At 42.2% G+C, this 17,073-nt stretch overlaps 6 protein-coding genes across 6 annotated transcripts; 3 read left to right on the forward strand and 3 right to left on the reverse strand.

Moving 5' to 3' along the window:
- Nucleotides 1–988: 988 nt before the first annotated feature.
- On the reverse strand, nucleotides 989–3,239 carry K444DRAFT_613022 (putative MFS transporter). Its single transcript, XM_024880257.1, has 4 exons — nucleotides 2,975–3,239; nucleotides 2,612–2,774; nucleotides 1,492–2,553; nucleotides 989–1,428 (listed from the first exon to the last, which is right to left on the reverse strand). Exons 1-4 carry the CDS (start codon nucleotides 3,153–3,155, stop codon nucleotides 1,074–1,076), a joined length of 1,761 nt encoding a protein of 586 aa, XP_024736891.1. The 5' UTR covers nucleotides 3,156–3,239; the 3' UTR covers nucleotides 989–1,073.
- Nucleotides 3,240–3,843: 604 nt separating this feature from the next.
- On the forward strand, nucleotides 3,844–5,604 carry K444DRAFT_529063 (amino acid transporter; the record flags this gene model as incomplete). The annotated part of the gene is made up of 1 exon (XM_024874772.1): nucleotides 3,844–5,604. The coding sequence occupies one exon, from the start codon at nucleotides 3,844–3,846 to the stop codon at nucleotides 5,602–5,604; it is 1,761 nt and encodes a 586-aa protein (XP_024736892.1).
- A 1,123-nt stretch (nucleotides 5,605–6,727) lies between these two features.
- On the reverse strand, nucleotides 6,728–7,155 carry K444DRAFT_403487 (uncharacterized protein). The gene has a single exon (XM_024872543.1). The coding sequence runs from the start codon at nucleotides 7,040–7,042 to the stop codon at nucleotides 6,794–6,796; it is 249 nt and encodes an 82-aa protein (XP_024736893.1). The 5' UTR covers nucleotides 7,043–7,155; the 3' UTR covers nucleotides 6,728–6,793.
- Nucleotides 7,156–7,826: 671 nt separating this feature from the next.
- On the forward strand, nucleotides 7,827–9,681 carry K444DRAFT_561680 (ankyrin). Its single transcript, XM_024876956.1, has 2 exons — nucleotides 7,827–7,945; nucleotides 7,992–9,681. The coding sequence occupies exon 2, from the start codon at nucleotides 8,007–8,009 to the stop codon at nucleotides 9,417–9,419; it is 1,413 nt and encodes a 470-aa protein (XP_024736894.1). The 5' UTR covers nucleotides 7,827–7,945; nucleotides 7,992–8,006; the 3' UTR covers nucleotides 9,420–9,681.
- K444DRAFT_403504 (uncharacterized protein) lies at nucleotides 9,489–9,968 on the reverse strand. The gene has a single exon (XM_024872544.1). It carries the CDS (start codon nucleotides 9,799–9,801, stop codon nucleotides 9,559–9,561), a length of 243 nt encoding a protein of 80 aa, XP_024736895.1. The 5' UTR covers nucleotides 9,802–9,968; the 3' UTR covers nucleotides 9,489–9,558.
- Nucleotides 9,969–11,024: 1,056 nt separating this feature from the next.
- K444DRAFT_613025 (uncharacterized protein) lies at nucleotides 11,025–12,665 on the forward strand. The gene has a single exon (XM_024880258.1). It carries the CDS (start codon nucleotides 11,472–11,474, stop codon nucleotides 12,615–12,617), a length of 1,146 nt encoding a protein of 381 aa, XP_024736896.1. The 5' UTR covers nucleotides 11,025–11,471; the 3' UTR covers nucleotides 12,618–12,665.
- Nucleotides 12,666–17,073: the final 4,408 nt, after the last annotated feature.

Raw genomic sequence — 17,073 nt, forward strand, 5'->3', positions numbered from 1 at the left:
TCGCGCTTCTGCTCCTGATCTACCAGGACAGCTGCACCTACAACGCTGATATGATTATCATTCTTAATATCCTCTGGGTGGGCGACATCTAGGCCATCAGCCAATTACCAGTGGAACATTCGACGCGAAGGACGTCGATTGGTCGGAATTCAAAGTTGTGCCTCTTCTAATTCCTCTAATTGCCATCTCGGCTTGGTCCTGGATGCGAGTAAATATATTTGGCGAAGTATATTCTGCTCCGACTCCTGGAAGGGGCAGTTTCTTTCTCTCCTCCCATGTTGGACCATCAAACATGAAGCCTGCGAGTCAGTTCGTGGCCTTTTCGAGTGTTTGGTTTGCGAGCATCCCTGTGTAGGGGGTGATTCCCTACGTTGCTGGCTTTAACAAGGCGTGGTGGTTTTTGTCCGTTTTTTCTCCCATGGTACTCTTTACATTTTGGTAGGTGGTGTTCATTTCTATATACTGGTCTGTAGAAGAATGCTTTAGAACGTTGATAAATAAAATCACAAAAATTCCTTAAACTGGGCCAATTGGGCTCAACGGAGAAGAGAGGAGGAATGTGAATGGTAGGTAACCTTTTGCTAACTAACTTTGTGCATTTCAATATACCAATTGAATGTTTCAATGAATTTCGCGCTTGTTGGGTTAGTTATGTGCGTATGGTCTGTTCTTTCGGTCGAACTTTCTCTGAGGTGGAATGGAGTATCGGGGATATCTGATATTGCTTCGACTGGTCAGGTGATTCCGTTAGTGGCTGGATTTAGGCCCATGAGTACGGTGGTTTAGAAACTGATCTGTAAAAGATAAGGTATGAGGTCCGTCTTTAATCCTGGGCTAGGCGCCGAACAAAGTAGGAGTAAGAAAGTGTCAAGGGTGGACTATCGATTGTGATCCAGAGGCCTGACAGCACCTGACAATGTTCCTTTTGGAACATGAAATTTTGTTTCTCATTACCCAACCAAGTATTTATTTGATGATTGCTTTTCCCCTTCACTTTTCAATCGCCAAGTTCTCCAAAATTAAAGATTTGCCTTTCTAAAGGCCCCCCCCCCTCCCCCTCCCGCTTTGGTGATTCAGTGACGCAGCTGGGAACCGTTGCTATTTTGTCGATAGGGTGAAGAACTGTGAAAATTGTATTGATTCTCCTCCACGGGAATCAACGGTTGCCGTTCAGGATCCAAACATCCACCGGGCTCTCCAACACCAACGATTTTTCCTTGATACCAAACGAACACAACCAGCACCGCCCCAACCCCAAACCCAGCAGCAGCAAGAACGACATTCACTGGCGTAGGATTGCCATGGAATGCCTCGAGAGTGAGCGCGTCGACGCCGTACTGACTCAGATTGACGAGGCCTGAGAGACAGATAATAGCCCCATAAACCTTGCCAAAAGTTTTAAAACCAAACACCTTCGTTGCATAATCGCTACCCAAGGTTCATTAGCTCCAAGTCTAACCCTCTCGATTAGTGTCTGGGGGAAAGACTTACGACATAGCAGAATAATAAAGCGGCCTTAATAACACGAACAGAAACACTGTCAAATACGCTGCCCAAACAACCGGTATAGAATTCAATATCCCAATGGACGTGCTGAGCGCCACAATAACAGCCAGCGCCATCGGTACGCTCAGATTATCCAGAAACAGCCCAATGAACGGCGTACATATGACTCCACCAACTGGAAGTGCGACGTCAAACAGATGGTTGATCCTCGCTGCCAGAGCTTCAGACCTGAGCATGTACTCATACTGGCTTCGGATGGTAGCGATGAAGTAATTCATCCTCAGCATTTGCAGGACGGTGAGGAGTGTGATGAGTGTAAACCAGGGGGTAAGCATTTGTTTGCGGGCAGGCTGGCCGTGAAGAGCACCCCATACTGCGCTTTTTGTTTGCCGCTCGAGCTCGAGCTCGGCTCTTTCTTGTCGGTCACTCTCGTCCCCAAGAAGTTTGTTCAGTTTGCGGAGCTTCTTCTTGCGGCGGATAGAGCGTTGTTGTCGAACGCGGGAAACTTCACTATCGCTGGAGAGCGCATCGTCGGATGTGTGGACATCCCGAGCTGGGTCCTTCGCTCTTTCCAGCTTCTTGTCTAACAGCGGGACAGTGTCGTAGCTTTGAGAAGGGAGTATAGCGAGTTGGGAGATAAAAATCAGAACAGGGACAAGTGTATAGAACAGGAAGAATCTGTCTGGAGTAAAAACGTGGTTTGTTGCTTCGTATACCATTCGATAAAACAAGAACACGGCAGCTGAGGCGTCGAAGGATCCTGTGATGAGAGCTACAATGGTGCCTGAATACTTCGGAAATGCATTGGCCATCTGGAAAGATGGGACGAATGTGAAAGTTCCTCCCAAAGCGATGAAGAAATTACCAATGAGGTAGCCATCGAATTCAGGGATTGCAAAGGCATAAGACATGAGGATGCTGCCGGTAGCGAGGAAGATGCTACCTAAGATTCCGCAGATTCGAGGGCCATAGCGGTCGAGAATTGCTCCCACCGGTAAGGCGGAGATGTTCGTGGTTATGGAAGCTAGGGTGAAAAATAAGTTCAGTCTAGGATGGTCAGCTCGATTCCAAAGTGATAGACAAGGTGAAAATATACGAATACTACCTGATGTCTTGTTCCAAGCAGACTTCGACATCCAGTTTCAGCTCTTCACCGGTACATTGTTCTCGATAAACACCTTCTGAGATAAGGATGGGCTTCAGAGCAGCAAAGCCAAACACAATCCCGGATGCGAGCCAACAGACAAGAACGGTAATAGCTACTTGGACTGTATTGTGTAAGAAACTTCCGGGACAATCAAAGCAGAGGCAGATTTCGAATGTAAAATAAGTCCAGGGAACATTTGGAGGGTTTGGCTTTTGAATGTGCAATCATTTGATGGAACATTCGGAAGAAGACTATTCGTGATCCAACTTGAACTTGGGCATTGAAGATTTGAAAATGAATGCTCCTCAACAAATCGCTCACCTGTTCGTCTTGCTTTTGAAATCTTGTATGCCGGAATATGGTCTGCTTGGTCTTCAACAAGTCGGGGAGGTAAGGGATCAAAGCTTAAAACCCGCCGAAGAACATCTTCGGACTCGATCAACGGTTCAAGCCATTCACGGTCTGCTCCTTCTGTGGACGCGATGTGTTGGGCTAAAGACATTCGCGGTGGTGGTCTCGCTACTGACGATTGGACAGAGCTAGCAAAAAGGGGGACCGCTCGGGAGGATCAAGAGTCCTGACGGCGAAGAGCCTAGTTTTTGAATACAAGAGAGGAAAGGTAAGAATCAGCCCACATCTATATACCGCCGCGTTATCCCTGTACGGAACAAAAATCCGGGCATGCGAGCCTCGGAGGCGTTATATTAAGCAACCCTTGTCAGGCCTAGAAGCGCCGCTGCAGTCTAACACACCTCCCAGATAGAAAAGCGGCACTAAGGTTACTTCGTAACTTGGAGTATGTTCAGTTTTCTAAAAGCTTTATTTACATAGGGAGAAAGACGAGTTTTTTTATTTTTTATCTTTTATATCTTTCTGGGACAGTAGAAGGAAGCAATATATAATTTCCTCCTCCTCCAAATCCAAATGAATGTTCAAGTTAACCCAGGGCATTCAAGAACTGAGTGCTGCCTTTTCAGCGCCTCTTGACCCCGCACCGCCACTATCAATGCGGCGCGGCCGCTTGCAGAAACTTTTCTTTGCGCTACGTCACTAGCAAATTCCAAACATCACGAGCATCACCATTTTCAAGCGTCACTCTTTCCTATCTGTTCATTCCAAATACAGCATCGAATGGCATGCTTGCGCTGTATATCTTATGTGAACTTGGATATCACTAGATCTTCCATGCCATGTCTCTCGACCGCTCTCCTTCAGCAGAGGACAGACGACGCGCCGAAATAGTCTCCAGGCACCTCGACCCCGCCTACACCGCCCAACTCGAAGACGCATCACCCCCCTCCCCTCCTCGCAGCTCTCACATAACGCAAACCTCGCAGAGCTCCAATGGCTCGGCACAGGAGCACGAGAGCTCTCTGAAACTGCAAGGAGGAGATATCCATCGTGATCTCTACAAAATCAGTGAACGAGGGCGAGGGAGTCCAATCCAAAGAGCGCAGACATTCTCGCATCCCCAGAGACCGAGCTTGGTGGAAACAGCTGCAGAGCAAAGAGAGCCTGGTGGTTTTCGACGTCACTATGTGTTACAGCAGCGTGCACAGAGCTACGCTGCTCCGATTACAAGGAACTTTGTCGCTTTTCTGGATCTATATGGCTCCTTTGCAGGGGAGGATCTCGCAGACTCGGACGATGAGAATGCGATTGAGGATGAAGAAGACGAAGAGGAACAACGACTATTGGCAGGAGACGGACAAGATGGGGAAAGAAGACCGCTGATTGGGAGACGGAAGACTTCAAGAGCTGCTAGCAGGCCAGGTGATGCCTCTCTCACCAGGACATTCTTCTTGCTACTCAAATCATTCGTTGGGACCGGCGTACTGTTCCTGCCAAAGGCTTTTAAGAACGGTGGCTTGTTGTTCTCATCCATCGCCCTTGTGACAGTATCCGCAGTCTCTTGTATGGCTTTTCACCTCCTCTTACAATGTCGGGCACGATATGGTGGAGGATACGGTGATATCGCAGAGGCTGTGGGAGGCAAAAAGACACGTTCAATCATCTTAGCCTCGATTTCCCTCTCTCAACTAGGCTTCGTTTGCGCGGGCATCATCTTCTTCGCCGAGAACGTGTACTCTTTCCTAAAAGCCGTGCTCAAAGCTCCATCCCCGCTTTCAATTAGAGCTCTCATCGGAATCCAGCTCTTTGTCCTCATTCCACTAGCCTTTATCCGCAACATCTCCAAACTGGGCGGGGCAGCCTTACTCGCAGACGTTTGCATCATGCTTGGACTCAGCTACATCTATTACTTCGACATCTCGACCATCGCCCACGATGGCCTCAACGACACCATCCGGCTGTTCAATCCCCGAGACTTCACACTCACAATCGGAAGTGCGATCTTCACATTCGAAGGCATTGGCCTCATTCTGCCCATCCAATCGTCCATGAAACAACCGCAGAAATTCGAGAGGCTGCTCTTCACTGTAGTTTTGATCATCACCGTTGTCTTCCTATCAGTGGGTGCTCTGAGCTATGCTACATTCGGCGACAAAACTACAGTCGAAATCATCAGTAACCTTCCGCAAGATAGCAAGCTCGTCAACGCTGTGCAATTCCTGTACTCTCTCGCCGTCTTAGTCGGGGATCCCGTGCAACTATTCCCCGCCATGAGAATCATCGAAGGAACTCTCTTCGGCCACCGCTCAGGAAAACGAGATACAAAGACGAAGTGGAAGAAGAACGCTTTCCGGACGGGCATCGTGTGTCTTTGTGGGATTATAAGTGCATTGGGGGCTGCGGATCTGGATAAATTTGTTGCGTTGATTGGATCTTTCGCATGTGTACCGTTGGTGTATATCTATCCGCCATATTTGCATTGGAAAGGTGTTGCCGAGAGCAAGTATTCGAAGCTGGGAGACATTGCACTAATGTGTCTTGGGTTAGTGGCGATGATCTACACGACTGCTGTTACAATTATGCGTTGGTCTGAATCGTAGTTACGGTATCAAATATACATTCGCTTCGAGTGTATCGTCGCAGCTTGTAAAATGATATTTTCAACCCTTTCGACTTTCGAAGCGGACTGCATTATGGCAGACTCCCCCTCTCCGCACCATCAGCTGTTCATTTGGAGCGATGCATCAAGGCTTTGCCAACGAACGACATGCCGGTATTTTTCAAGGTCTGCCTCGTCGCGGTGTTACCAACATCTCGGAACGTTCGGCCGACTCAACCACTGCAAGCATCCACATAAGTCGGGCGTCGTGGGGCGCACGGCAAGTGAACTGCATCTTCAGGCTGGGTGTGCAGACTCCGGACAGGCTGTTTGCCACCATGAAGGCTGACCCCGAGGCACACAATGCAGCGGTCGCATGAGAATTCTGCTCAGCCACGTCCATTTTTCACACTTCATGAAGTGACGATGAAGTGGTGCTTCGTTCGCCATAGCCTAGATTCCATGGTCTGAAACTTCGTTCAGCAGGCAACTCTGTCAAGGGGATGACTCCATAACAAGGTTTTCCCGTATCAAATACCCCCGTTTCAAAGCATTCAGCGCTGCCGACTACCAAGATGACTGGATCGGTGAAGCGATTTGAGTCCAATAAGTAGGAAAATGAGGCTAATGCAGAGTCTAAGCCTTAATAGATCCCGGAAATACAAGGTTCCAAATTTAAACATTCATTATTCAGACTTACACTAATTTTGACTTTTATTATACAAACTCATTTATAGAGCAGAGCTTTTAATATGATGTTTTTATACCGCCTATTGATTGATTCGCTAACCCTTTTTTCTAGCGAGGTTGTCCCAGAATAGACTGCCCATTGAATCAATTGGCCGGCGCCTCATATAGAGGTAGGACTTCAAAGCTAGTATCAGGTACTGATTTTAACCCGATGAGGCTACAGCTACAGATACTGGTCGTAGAGGGAGGGATGGATTGTGTTCTGGTGCGCTCAAAGGACTATTTGTTGGAGGAAAAGTCGCTGATGGTTGGGCCTGAAATAGTCGGTTTCAGAGCCATTGATTATTTCCAGGGGCTTATGATTTGAATAGTTTGTGGCAAAGTCGCCATGCATGCTTTTCTTAGTATCTTCTTCTCAAATATAAACGCACCGTCCTTGCGAGCCTCTAACATTTGTCGGAAGCTGTTTAGCCTTTTGCCCTGCTAACAGTGTATAGAGACTAGGTATGGGAGCATTTGGAAACACCGCTACGCTCGTGTTGTTGCATCAGAGGCGTCTCCACCTCCCAATTTACGCTTCCTGAGAGATACGAGCCATTCTCAGTACCATTCCGCTCAAGGAAGAAACCAAGTAGTGTGTAAACAAGTAAGTGTGCAAAACCAATTAGTGTGTAGAAACCAAATGGTGTGTAAAAACCAAGAAGAGTGGAAACACCAAATAGTGTGTAAAAATCAATTGGTGTGTACATACAAAATGTGCAAAGGCCTCTATTTCACCTCGCTTCTTGGATGGTCTCTGTTAGGACGATCCCTTTACCGTTCATTTGTGGGTCCGTTGGACATCACCGATCATTGTCTTGCTGGATATCATGTGATCTCTGGCAATCACTTCAAACTCGTGGAATCCTTCGCAATGCTAACTTGGTTAAACCTGGCACAACTTTGGGAGTCGTCACTTGGTTGCACAACCTCACCACCGCCAAGGCCAACCTCATAAGAAAAAACTCAGTGCACCTCAGGTATGGCCCAACCTCACAAGCTAAACTCAGGTACCGCAACCTTGTGAGCTGCCGCCAAGTAGAAAAGTCCTATCCGGCGGAAAAGGCGTCACCGCGGGTGCGTTATTGCAGTTGCCGCAAAAAGTTGCGTCGCCTCGAGTTGCGCTACCGCAAAGTTGCGCTGCCGCAGAAAGTTGCGTTCCCGCAAATCACCTTTTCCTTTCTTCACATATTTCCATGATAATTGGCTTTTTAGTGCTCGAACTGGGTACTCAGCTCCAGATTGCAGCTTCCCGGATTCTGATTTCAAGTTTCCAGAAGTAATAAAAGGAGCTAGCCGCGTCATTCATAAACCTGTACTCGTATGCTGGCAAAGTATTCTAAATATAAAATCTTCTTTATGTGATTATGCAGTCCAGGTAACCCATCTTCAGGACTAATCGCAAGCCGGGTCAGCGATTGACATCACGTGATATCATGTAGGGTCAACATCTGCCACTAATGATGCTCCACGTTTCTGTCCACCGAAACACTTCTCGCACATCAACAACTCAAGACGGCTGGCCCCCTCAAAGCTAACAAGACATCCTTCGACCTGGTAGTCTTCATTCTACCGGGCCATGCAACAGATTCTGGGCTCAGTGTCTTTGAGGTGTTAGTCCAAGTCAATTACAAATTTGGTCAGTGCTCACATCCACAGAACCCCTCATCAGCAATGCCCGTATCGTTGCTTGGGCTCGCAAACGAGCTTCTCCTCTCGATTGCCGACTCCCTTGATTCCGAGCGCAGCATTAACTCCATTGCTCGCACGAATCGCCGCCTCTACCTCCTTCTCAACGATTATCTATACAAATACAATGTTATAAAGGGTGAAAGTTCAGCCCTATGGTGGGCCGCCAAGTGTGGGCAGAGCGGTTCTGCAGCCAAGTCAATCGCTCAAGCTGGCAATATGAATGTCCGGTGGAACGGCTTCCTGAAGATGAGACAGTTCGAATACCTTGCGTCTATAGACGGCGAAGCGCGGGCCGTAGACCTGCTGAAACGAAATCACTGCTCGTATTGCACGCCTATCTACCTCGCGATTCTGAGTGGTCACGAAAGGGTCGCGAACTTGCTACTACAAAATGGAGCAGATATTGAGTCAGGCCTTGGACCTTGGGCAAACCCTCTCCAGGCAGCTGCTCAATGTGGCCAATTGCTAGCGGTCCGGCAGTTATCCGCGCGAGGGAGCGATATCGACAAGCCTGCACCGTACAAGGGCAGAACGGCACTTCATATCGCGTGTCTCGAGGGCAACGATATGATTGTGCAACATCTCATTGAAGCGGGTGCCAATATAATGGCCCGAGATAATAAGCTCGACACCCCTCTGCACTTGGCTTTGAAAGACCGTGGGGCAAGCCAGTTTTCTAGTGGGTGTCTCAGAACTGTGCAGTGGTTACTCATCAGCGGGGCCGATACGCATGCTCGCAATCGGAAGGGACGAACACCGATTAGCATGGCAATGCAAATCAAGGGTTCGGACATCGGATGTCTGTTTAAGAAGGGGTCTAGAATTGCGGTCTACGAGGCCGGTTTCCAAGGCCGCCAGCCGGGGTGCAGTTCGCCGTCGCTGCAGCGGCTATGGGCAGCTTACCTCGACAAGCAAACCGAAGTGGCCATTGAGGCCGCGAGGGTAAAGAAGATAGCAATTGCTCGTGAAGAATCTGCCAACCAAAGGCTGCAGCTGCAACAAGTCAGAGAAGCCAGACGTCGCTTTACTGAAAATCAGAAGCAGGCAGAAGAGAAAGCAAGAGAAGAGAGGGAAGAGAGGGAAGAGAGAGCCAAAATGCTTCGGGAACAGGAAAAAGACCAGCAAGAGATGAAGGCTTCTCTCACACAGAAACAAGATGCTCTTCGGAGAACTTGGCTTGATTTGAGAGCGAAAGCCGAATGCGTAAACCAACCAAAGGACTCGGTCGCAAAAGGCAGATCAGTAAGTTGCAAGCACGTAGCACTGACCTGGCAGAGAAGGAAAGGTAAAGTGGATTGTGCGTTTTGTTCCAGAGCATTTGCAAAATGTTTTTTCTTTCAGTGTCCGGACTGCGGAATTAGTGCCTGCCAATCCTGTACGAGAAGGAAGGAGTAAGTAAGGTCCTAGGATAATTTCTGTGCACGACAAATTCTCCTGCTCAACGGTTTTCTTATGTCAGTGGCTAAAGGGACTGGGCATTGCTGGTTACCGCCGGAGCCGAACTTCTTTGGTTTCCTTGCGCTACGTCTTGTATCTAGAGTATAGGCTGGCGGTTCAGTTCAAAGTAATGAGTGAGCCATTCCCTTGCGGCTAGTGCATCTTCCAAGTTATAATTCCCCTTCTTTCCACTTGCTTGAGTTTCCCTGCCTAGTCTCACCATCGCTAGAGTCTTAAGTGACAGTGCACCTGAGCCTTTTCGCCCCTTCCGCGGCGTCTGTTCGGTGGAAGTTGCACCCATGTTGGTCGATTCGACGATTGGCGCCTGGGCTTCCTTCATCTGTTACGCGACTTCTGCTTTCGCGGATTCAATCAGCCAAGTGTCCACCGCAATTGAATGACTTGTGTGTTATAGTGACTCATCTCCACATCAAGGTATACCAAGCTATCGATGAGGATTGCGGATGAAAAGTAATCAATGAGTGTAATACGAATAAGCTCAGAATCCCCCGATGCGGCCGTACCCATTTCGCAGTTAATCGCAACTGGCTGTCGTGTGTCGGAATATTTAGTTCCATTAGGCGTTGCGCGAAACATCTATAAAAGTCCAAGTTCTCCTTTAGGATACTAGCGTGGGATATGAATTCGCTTCTAGTATATGGATCTGAGGATATATGGTTGCCGCAACAGGACCATCTCTAGAATTGAGGCGTATTAACTGTTCTGTTTTGCTCGCCCAAACTTCTGAAAGCCAAGATATGAGTACTAACGTTGGATCTCACGTGCCTTGAGTTTCACGACTCCATCGTGGTACTTGTACCGAATTGTGGGCCGAGGAGAAGAAATAGGTATTGCAGTCGCGAGGACTGTTGAGACTATCTTGTTCACGGGCGCCTTCCAGGCTATTGGAGGTAGAGTCCATATAACAAAACTTCCCTCTTTACCAATTACTAAAATAACCCTCGATGCTACTTTGTTATTACTATCCAAGTAGAAATACTAATAATAATAGAATAATCAATCTGCTAATTGGGTGGTAGATTATATTTACAGCTTTACGGCAAAACTCGGAAGTAATGCAGGTGACTTTTGGTGCGATTCGCATGAAAAACGGGAACTTGTTGGCTAGTACTATACATGTCGCTGGCCCACACTATCGCCGAAATTGAGCAAGACACGGACAAGCCCAGGGTAGATAGCCTGAACCATGTTGGCTAGTGTATGTATAGTAGGAAGCGTTTTTGAATTATTGAAGCTTTACCATATATCACTCCTCTTGTTTTCTATCGGCGGATAACAATGTAACATCTCTGGTATATTTCTTGGCGAGTGATAGTTCGTCCCGCCGCTATTGCTTTAAGTGGTAGTCTAGATGTTGTATTGGAAGTTTGATTTGATTTATTTTCCTTATTATCACAGTTTGTAAGAAAGAGGTCATGATAAGAAGGCCATCTCTACGAGAATAGAGCGTTGTGCCGACCCCTCTGTCACGTGCTGCGCACAGGCATATATATAGCTTCTTCACCGCCCTTAGGGCACATCATTCATACATATTTACACAAACACACCCACATTCCACTTCCACAGCTTGTCCAGGCCGTGACACCCTCATACCACTCATATTCGAGGCATTAAAACACATATTGATATTTCAGACCTCGGTTGAAAAATCAGGCACCGTTTTGTTGCTCATTAGCAGATATTTTCCAGCGTCCTTATCGGTACTGCAATCTTTGGAGTATGTTAAGCTTGGTCAAGGCATTCTGAGGTGCGATGTTGAACATCTTGGCATTTAAGCCAGACTCAGCCACGTCGACCCCTATTGGAAGCAAGCTTTCAAGCTAAGATGTGTCTCGGAAGTTCCCATTTTAGACGTCCCCTGATCCCGCATCTCCCTTTCATCGTAACAGGGTCTTCAAGCGTCAACATATTTGAAATTTCGTTTTGAGGCGGCGTTCTTCTACGCTCGCTCATTCAGTTCCCCTGAATCGCTCGGCTAAGGCTACAACGATGTCCTTTCCGCAAAACACAAGTCTCTCCGTTCCCACATCCTTCATTCAATTCACCTACCAATCCCAGTCTATCAAGTTCACGGAATGGATCTCCCTCCTCACTCTGTGCCTTGCTCCCCTCATCGCACACATCATAGCCGGCGTTCCCACACCGATCTACCTTTGCCGCAAGCGACCACCCTGGCACACCTTCATTGGGCATTTCAACCCAATGTCCATTCTCTGGCGCTACTTCGTCATCACTGATCGTCGGGTGCGAGCGAAACACTGGACCTCAATTGACATGGCCGCAAATTGCGCTCTCTTCTGGACAGGCAACGGATGGGATGGATCCGAAGAGATGATATTGAAGAGTCGAGCTTTCTGTACACGGATTCCAAGTTTACGTCGGATCAGTTTCGTCTCCGTCAGTATGGCCACTACCGTGATTGTCACGATCCAGGGTATTCAGTCCGTCTATTCCCCTCTTCAAGGTTACTTTGCTGGAAATTATGCTTTCGGTCTCGCTTTCGACACCATCTTCTACTCAATGGCATTCTTGGGTCTTATGCGGATTCCTGCTGCACTCTGGTTGACAGAAGACTTCTCGTACGCAGACATCAATCGGATCCAGAGAAGAGCCGGAGAAGAGATGGAGGACCTGGAGTTGGAGGCTATAACGACAAAAAGTCCCGCACACACGCGGACTCTATCAGATATTGGCCTTCTAGCTGCAGACTCTGAACTGCTCATCTCACCAGAGGAAATGTTCTACCCATCAAACTGCTGGAGAAGCATGATCATCCGCGTCATCTTTCTTACCCCACTCGTCGGCTCCTTGGCTCTCAGCACGGCGTACATCGGGCAGTCGCAGCCGGGGTATGGAAACTTCTTCACCGGTACGCATCTTGTGCTTATTCTCTTCTACTTGGCCGTCACTGTTGGCGTCGTCGTTATCTTTCTGGTCTATTTCTGGAAGGGAAATACGGGGGATACTGTCTTGCCCTGCATAGGACAGACATGGTACAAGATTTATACCGGGGTTTTGATATTTCTCGCTCTATCTGCAATGGTTGTGTCAGGACTCGAGACAAGAAAGACGAAGTGTGGAACGTATACGACGATGAGACCGTACTATGATCAGTTCGGCTGTGCTGGTATGTGAGTGGGAAAATTGTGGTTCTCGATTGTCAATCACAAAATTTAATCTACTTGTTGACTTTACTCATCTGTTTGGTGACAGATATAGTCATTGAAGACTCACAATCCTGACTAGGTCGATAGGTATATTTAAACTCTCCATTCTTCTTGTAGTAACAACCCTTCCGAATACTGGTTGGTCCGACCTTATGGGATTTCAGCCCATCCGCAGCTCGATGAATATAACATTCCCCAACCAGCAAATGACTTGATTCCAATTTTTGAAGAACTACTGAAATACTTGCGCCATATACCACCGTTATAACATCTCCGATCAATGCATTTGCAGGCACAAGGCCAAATGCTCCCCGGGCAGCTATCGTAAATCCTCTGTTCCAAATCGCAGATTGGATTCTTCGAAGCCGTTCTGCCGCCAACGTCGACTTCATCTGCTTAATCATACGTTGGAGTCTCACATCTCCAGTCCCACTGTTTGCGGGTGCGTGCTCAAAAGCCCTCTTGTAATCTTACCGCGAGTGATGATTGCCTCATCCGTGCCCCTATCTGCTACCAGTGTCCGGTAAAATGGTTCAGGCACTGGTTTCCGTAGCTGGTACTAATTGGCGTTAAAAACCACCCAGGTGGTATTGTGCCCTCCATTGCCCGTTCAAAGACGTTAAGTTAGATATTTTAATATAAGTATAAGCTAGTATATTATAAGGGTTATAATATAATTACGTGCTACTTAACTTATAATAAAAGGATTTCTTAAAATAGAATTTTGATTTAAGCAAATTTATATACTAGCTAGCGAGATACATCTTCGTTAATGGCGCCTTGTAACGGCGGGATTAATGCAATGGTCGAAGGCTCAAAGTTCAAAGAATCTCATGTATTAGAAAATACTAAGCTATGGAATAAAGTAGTATTATCCGCCCAAGTAATTCTGGCTTAGCTCGTTTGGTGCTGTTTTCCAATATCCTGTCCTTGGCAGATTATCCCCTGATCCAAGCAGCGTTATATTACCCCCCCCCCCCCCCCCCCTAAAGAGAAGTCTAAATACCCTTATTTAGGGGATTATTTAGCCGTAGTATAGAAAAGAAAAAAGAGGAAATAATAGCTATTAACCCTATTCCGTCTAATCCCTATAGCTTACTTATAATTAAAATATAGTCTTGACTCTGCCAGAATAACCTAGTTCCTAGTATATTCCGGCTAGTTCTTAGTATCTATTACTCGTATTATGCCTATACTTATATTAATAATATAGTCTGGGAGTATTATATAGGCCATGGCTAATATTAGAACTATTATTATCGGGCGGTCTTTAAATAAAAATAGCAGATCAAGTCTATTTATTAATATAGGCTTTAATATAGTAGCTTGCTTGCCTTTCCTCTTAATTAGAGTAATAGTATTTAGCTTAATTATACTATTTTTAAGCTATTTAATTAATTTCTGGACCTTCTTGAATTTAATATATATATTCTCAAGTTATTTCTCTATAATAGAAACTTATATATTAAGGGCAGCTACTTAAGCTACTTTATTATTAAATTCCCGGGCCTTAAGCTATATAATTTTGGTTTTATAAAAGTTTCTAAAGGGTTTTCCGACTTCTTAAATAATATTATTTACTAATTTATTAATATCTATAGGGTATTACTTCTTTAATTTAGCCTTTAGAATTATTTACTAGCTTTTAGTTTTAGACTAGTACTTTATATAATAACTATTACTTAGTACTATATATCTTCTAGTTATAATAGGTGTCTTAATACTAGTTTAGCTATTTTTATTATAGTTAGAGTTTCCTTTATTACTAGAAGTTTTTTTATTCTTAGTCTTTTTATTATTAGAATTCTTGCTATTATCTAATACCTTATATTTCTTAGATAAGCTAGCCTTATTCTTTTTTGCCTTTTTAATATTTGGCTCTATAAGATTAATTAGATAGCCCTTATTAGTATTATTTATTCCGCCTATTTAATTATTAGATTTATTATTACTAGTAACTAAAATCTCTATTTTATTATTATTAGAATATTTTACTAAAATATTCTTTATAATAATTTTAGATATATTCTTAAAAGTAATATAGGCCATATTCTATATATTAATCTATTCTTAGATAAAAGAATTACTATTTTCGTTTATAAAAATAATTTAGCTAGTAATTATATTAATAATAGTAATAGCTACTAAACTTAAAATACTACTACTATTATTTAAGTTATTTAGGATCTGGCAAATAGCCTTACTTAGTCTAGTTATAGATAATATATTACTAGAATTTCTTATTTATTTTGCCTTTATTAATAATTTTATTAAGGTAATAGTAATAATATAAATAGTTAAGGTTATAAAAATTAAAGTAATTAGAAAGATTTCCCTTAATTTTTAATAATATTTCGAACTAATATAGGTAAGTATTTACTTTTAGCTTAGTTTTAAGAATTTACTTTTTTTATAATTTGCCTAGATAATAAAATATAGTTTAGTATAATAAAGAAAGATATTTTATTTAGATTTCTAAAAAAAAAATAAGTACTAATATAATAAAATAAAAGAAATATACTAGAATTTAGATAAAACCCGAGAAATATCTAGGTTTTTCTTTTCTTTCTCTAGTTATAGAAGCCTTATTATTAAGATTTATTATTATCTAGATAATCTTTATTAAACTCGTTCTCTTTAGTATACTAAATCTATTTATTTAACTAAATAGAAGGTCCTATTTTACTAGGGTTCTATTTATAGAATTTATATAATTTAAGTACTAAGTTCTTAAAGTTTAATATAAAATACTATTTATTATTTATATTCTATTTCTTTTATTTAATCTTATAATAAAGCTTATTATAAAATATCTTAGAAAAAAGAATCTTTTTAACTTCCTATTTAAGTTTGCTATTAACTTTAGTAAAACTAGGCTCTTTATTAGTCTGGCCGGATAATAGATTAGTAAGATTCTTATAAAGTCTATTTATATAGAAAATTAGCTAAATCCTATATAATAGAAAAAGATCAAATTAATATAAATAGCCGACTATTTTATTAATCTTAAATAATCTAGTAAGAAAATAATCTAATTTATTAGATAAATAATTCGTTTTTTATATTTTTTTAATTATATAAATTATATTTCCTGAACTAAAATCTGGTTCTTATTATTTCTTATTAGCTTACTTGGCTTAATACTCCTGAGCTATTATTATATATTCTCGGGTATAATTAATAGTAGTATTAATTCTTTTAGTCTATTATTATACTTTCTCCTAATTAAGTTTCTTTCTTAGTATTTTAAACTCTATTATTAGTAATATCTAATTAAAGTTTAGCCTGAATTTATATTTATAATTAATTATTAAGAGAAATAAGCTAGTTAATTTATATAGGCAGGTAGTATCTATAATATTAAATACTAGAAATAAATCTGCCTAATTATTCTAGAAATAATTAATAAAGAAATAAAGTCAGGTATTAATAATCTAGTTAATAATTTCTATTTATTTATTAGTTTAGGTATATTTCGTAATTAAGAGCTTTAGCTTAATTCTAGTTAATCTTAATAGTTTATTTATAAAGTCTAAAATGAATTAGGGTTCTTAATTACTTATAATAATAAGAAAAGATTCTCGGAATTACTAGATATAATAATAAAATAGGCTAGTAGTAGTCCTAGCTATAATATTCTTAGTTATTAGTAAGCTTATATATTATTTAGATAATTAATTAATTATAATAAATATATTATTATATTTCTTACTTATAGAGCTAGGAATATAAAAGTCTATAGATAAATCGTCCTATATTCTTAGGGGAATTAGTAATAAGTATAATAGGCCTAGTATTTTATCTCTTGGTTTATAAGACCTTTAATATTTATAATAGTTTATTATAAAGTAATTAATATCTATAGAAAGAATAGGCTACTAATAAAGTCTCTAAACTAGGATTTTTATCTTATTTTAACCGGGATATATAGTAATTATTATATTATGGATTTATTATAGGAGTCTAATTTATAGATTATTATATTTATCTAGTATAATAAGTCTTTTATTATAAAATATATAGCTATTTAATATTTCTTATAAATTTATATTTTCCTAGGCTTTCCTATATTTATTCTCTAAGGCTAGATCTATCTAATTAGCTTATAGAACTTTAATTATAATAAATAGCTTATTTATTTCTTATATCTTAGTAGAAGTATAAGCTATATTTATTATCTTAGTAAAAGCAAAAATTAGGTCTAATAGAATAACTTATCTAGTTCTTTTAGCTTCCTTAGCCTATTTTTGGATTAGTATAAGCTCGTCTTTTCGGGATAAGATATTAGTAATAATATTATCTTTACCTAGCTAATAGGTAATCTAGTAATAGAATTATAATAGAAAACCTATTTATTAAATTTATTATTTATTTAAGAGCCTTTTAATACCGAAATACTCGAGAGCTTTATAATTAGTAATAAT

Source organism: Hyaloscypha bicolor (genome assembly GCF_002865645.1).
Source record: "Hyaloscypha bicolor E unplaced genomic scaffold K444scaffold_73, whole genome shotgun sequence".
Taxonomy (NCBI): Eukaryota; Fungi; Ascomycota; class Leotiomycetes; order Helotiales; family Hyaloscyphaceae; genus Hyaloscypha; species Hyaloscypha bicolor.

Bases quoted from the DNA above. Each gene is read 5' to 3' on its own strand.
- K444DRAFT_403487 (XM_024872543.1), bottom strand. From the start codon at position 7,042: ATGTACACACCAATTGATTTTTACACACTATTTGGTGTTTCCACTCTT.
- K444DRAFT_613025 (XM_024880258.1), top strand. From the start codon at position 11,472: ATGTCCTTTCCGCAAAACACAAGTCTCTCCGTTCCCACATCCTTCATT.
- K444DRAFT_403504 (XM_024872544.1), bottom strand. From the start codon at position 9,801: ATGAAGGAAGCCCAGGCGCCAATCGTCGAATCGACCAACATGGGTGCA.
- K444DRAFT_561680 (XM_024876956.1), top strand. From the start codon at position 8,007: ATGCCCGTATCGTTGCTTGGGCTCGCAAACGAGCTTCTCCTCTCGATT.
- K444DRAFT_613022 (XM_024880257.1), bottom strand. From the start codon at position 3,155: ATGTCTTTAGCCCAACACATCGCGTCCACAGAAGGAGCAGACCGTGAA. The intron at 2,775-2,974 runs GTGAGCGATTTG...TACACAATACAG, and splicing joins TTCAAAAGCAAGACGAACAG to TCCAAGTAGCTATTACCGTT. The intron at 1,429-1,491 runs GTAAGTCTTTCC...AACCTTGGGTAG, and splicing joins CTTTATTATTCTGCTATGTC to CGATTATGCAACGAAGGTGT.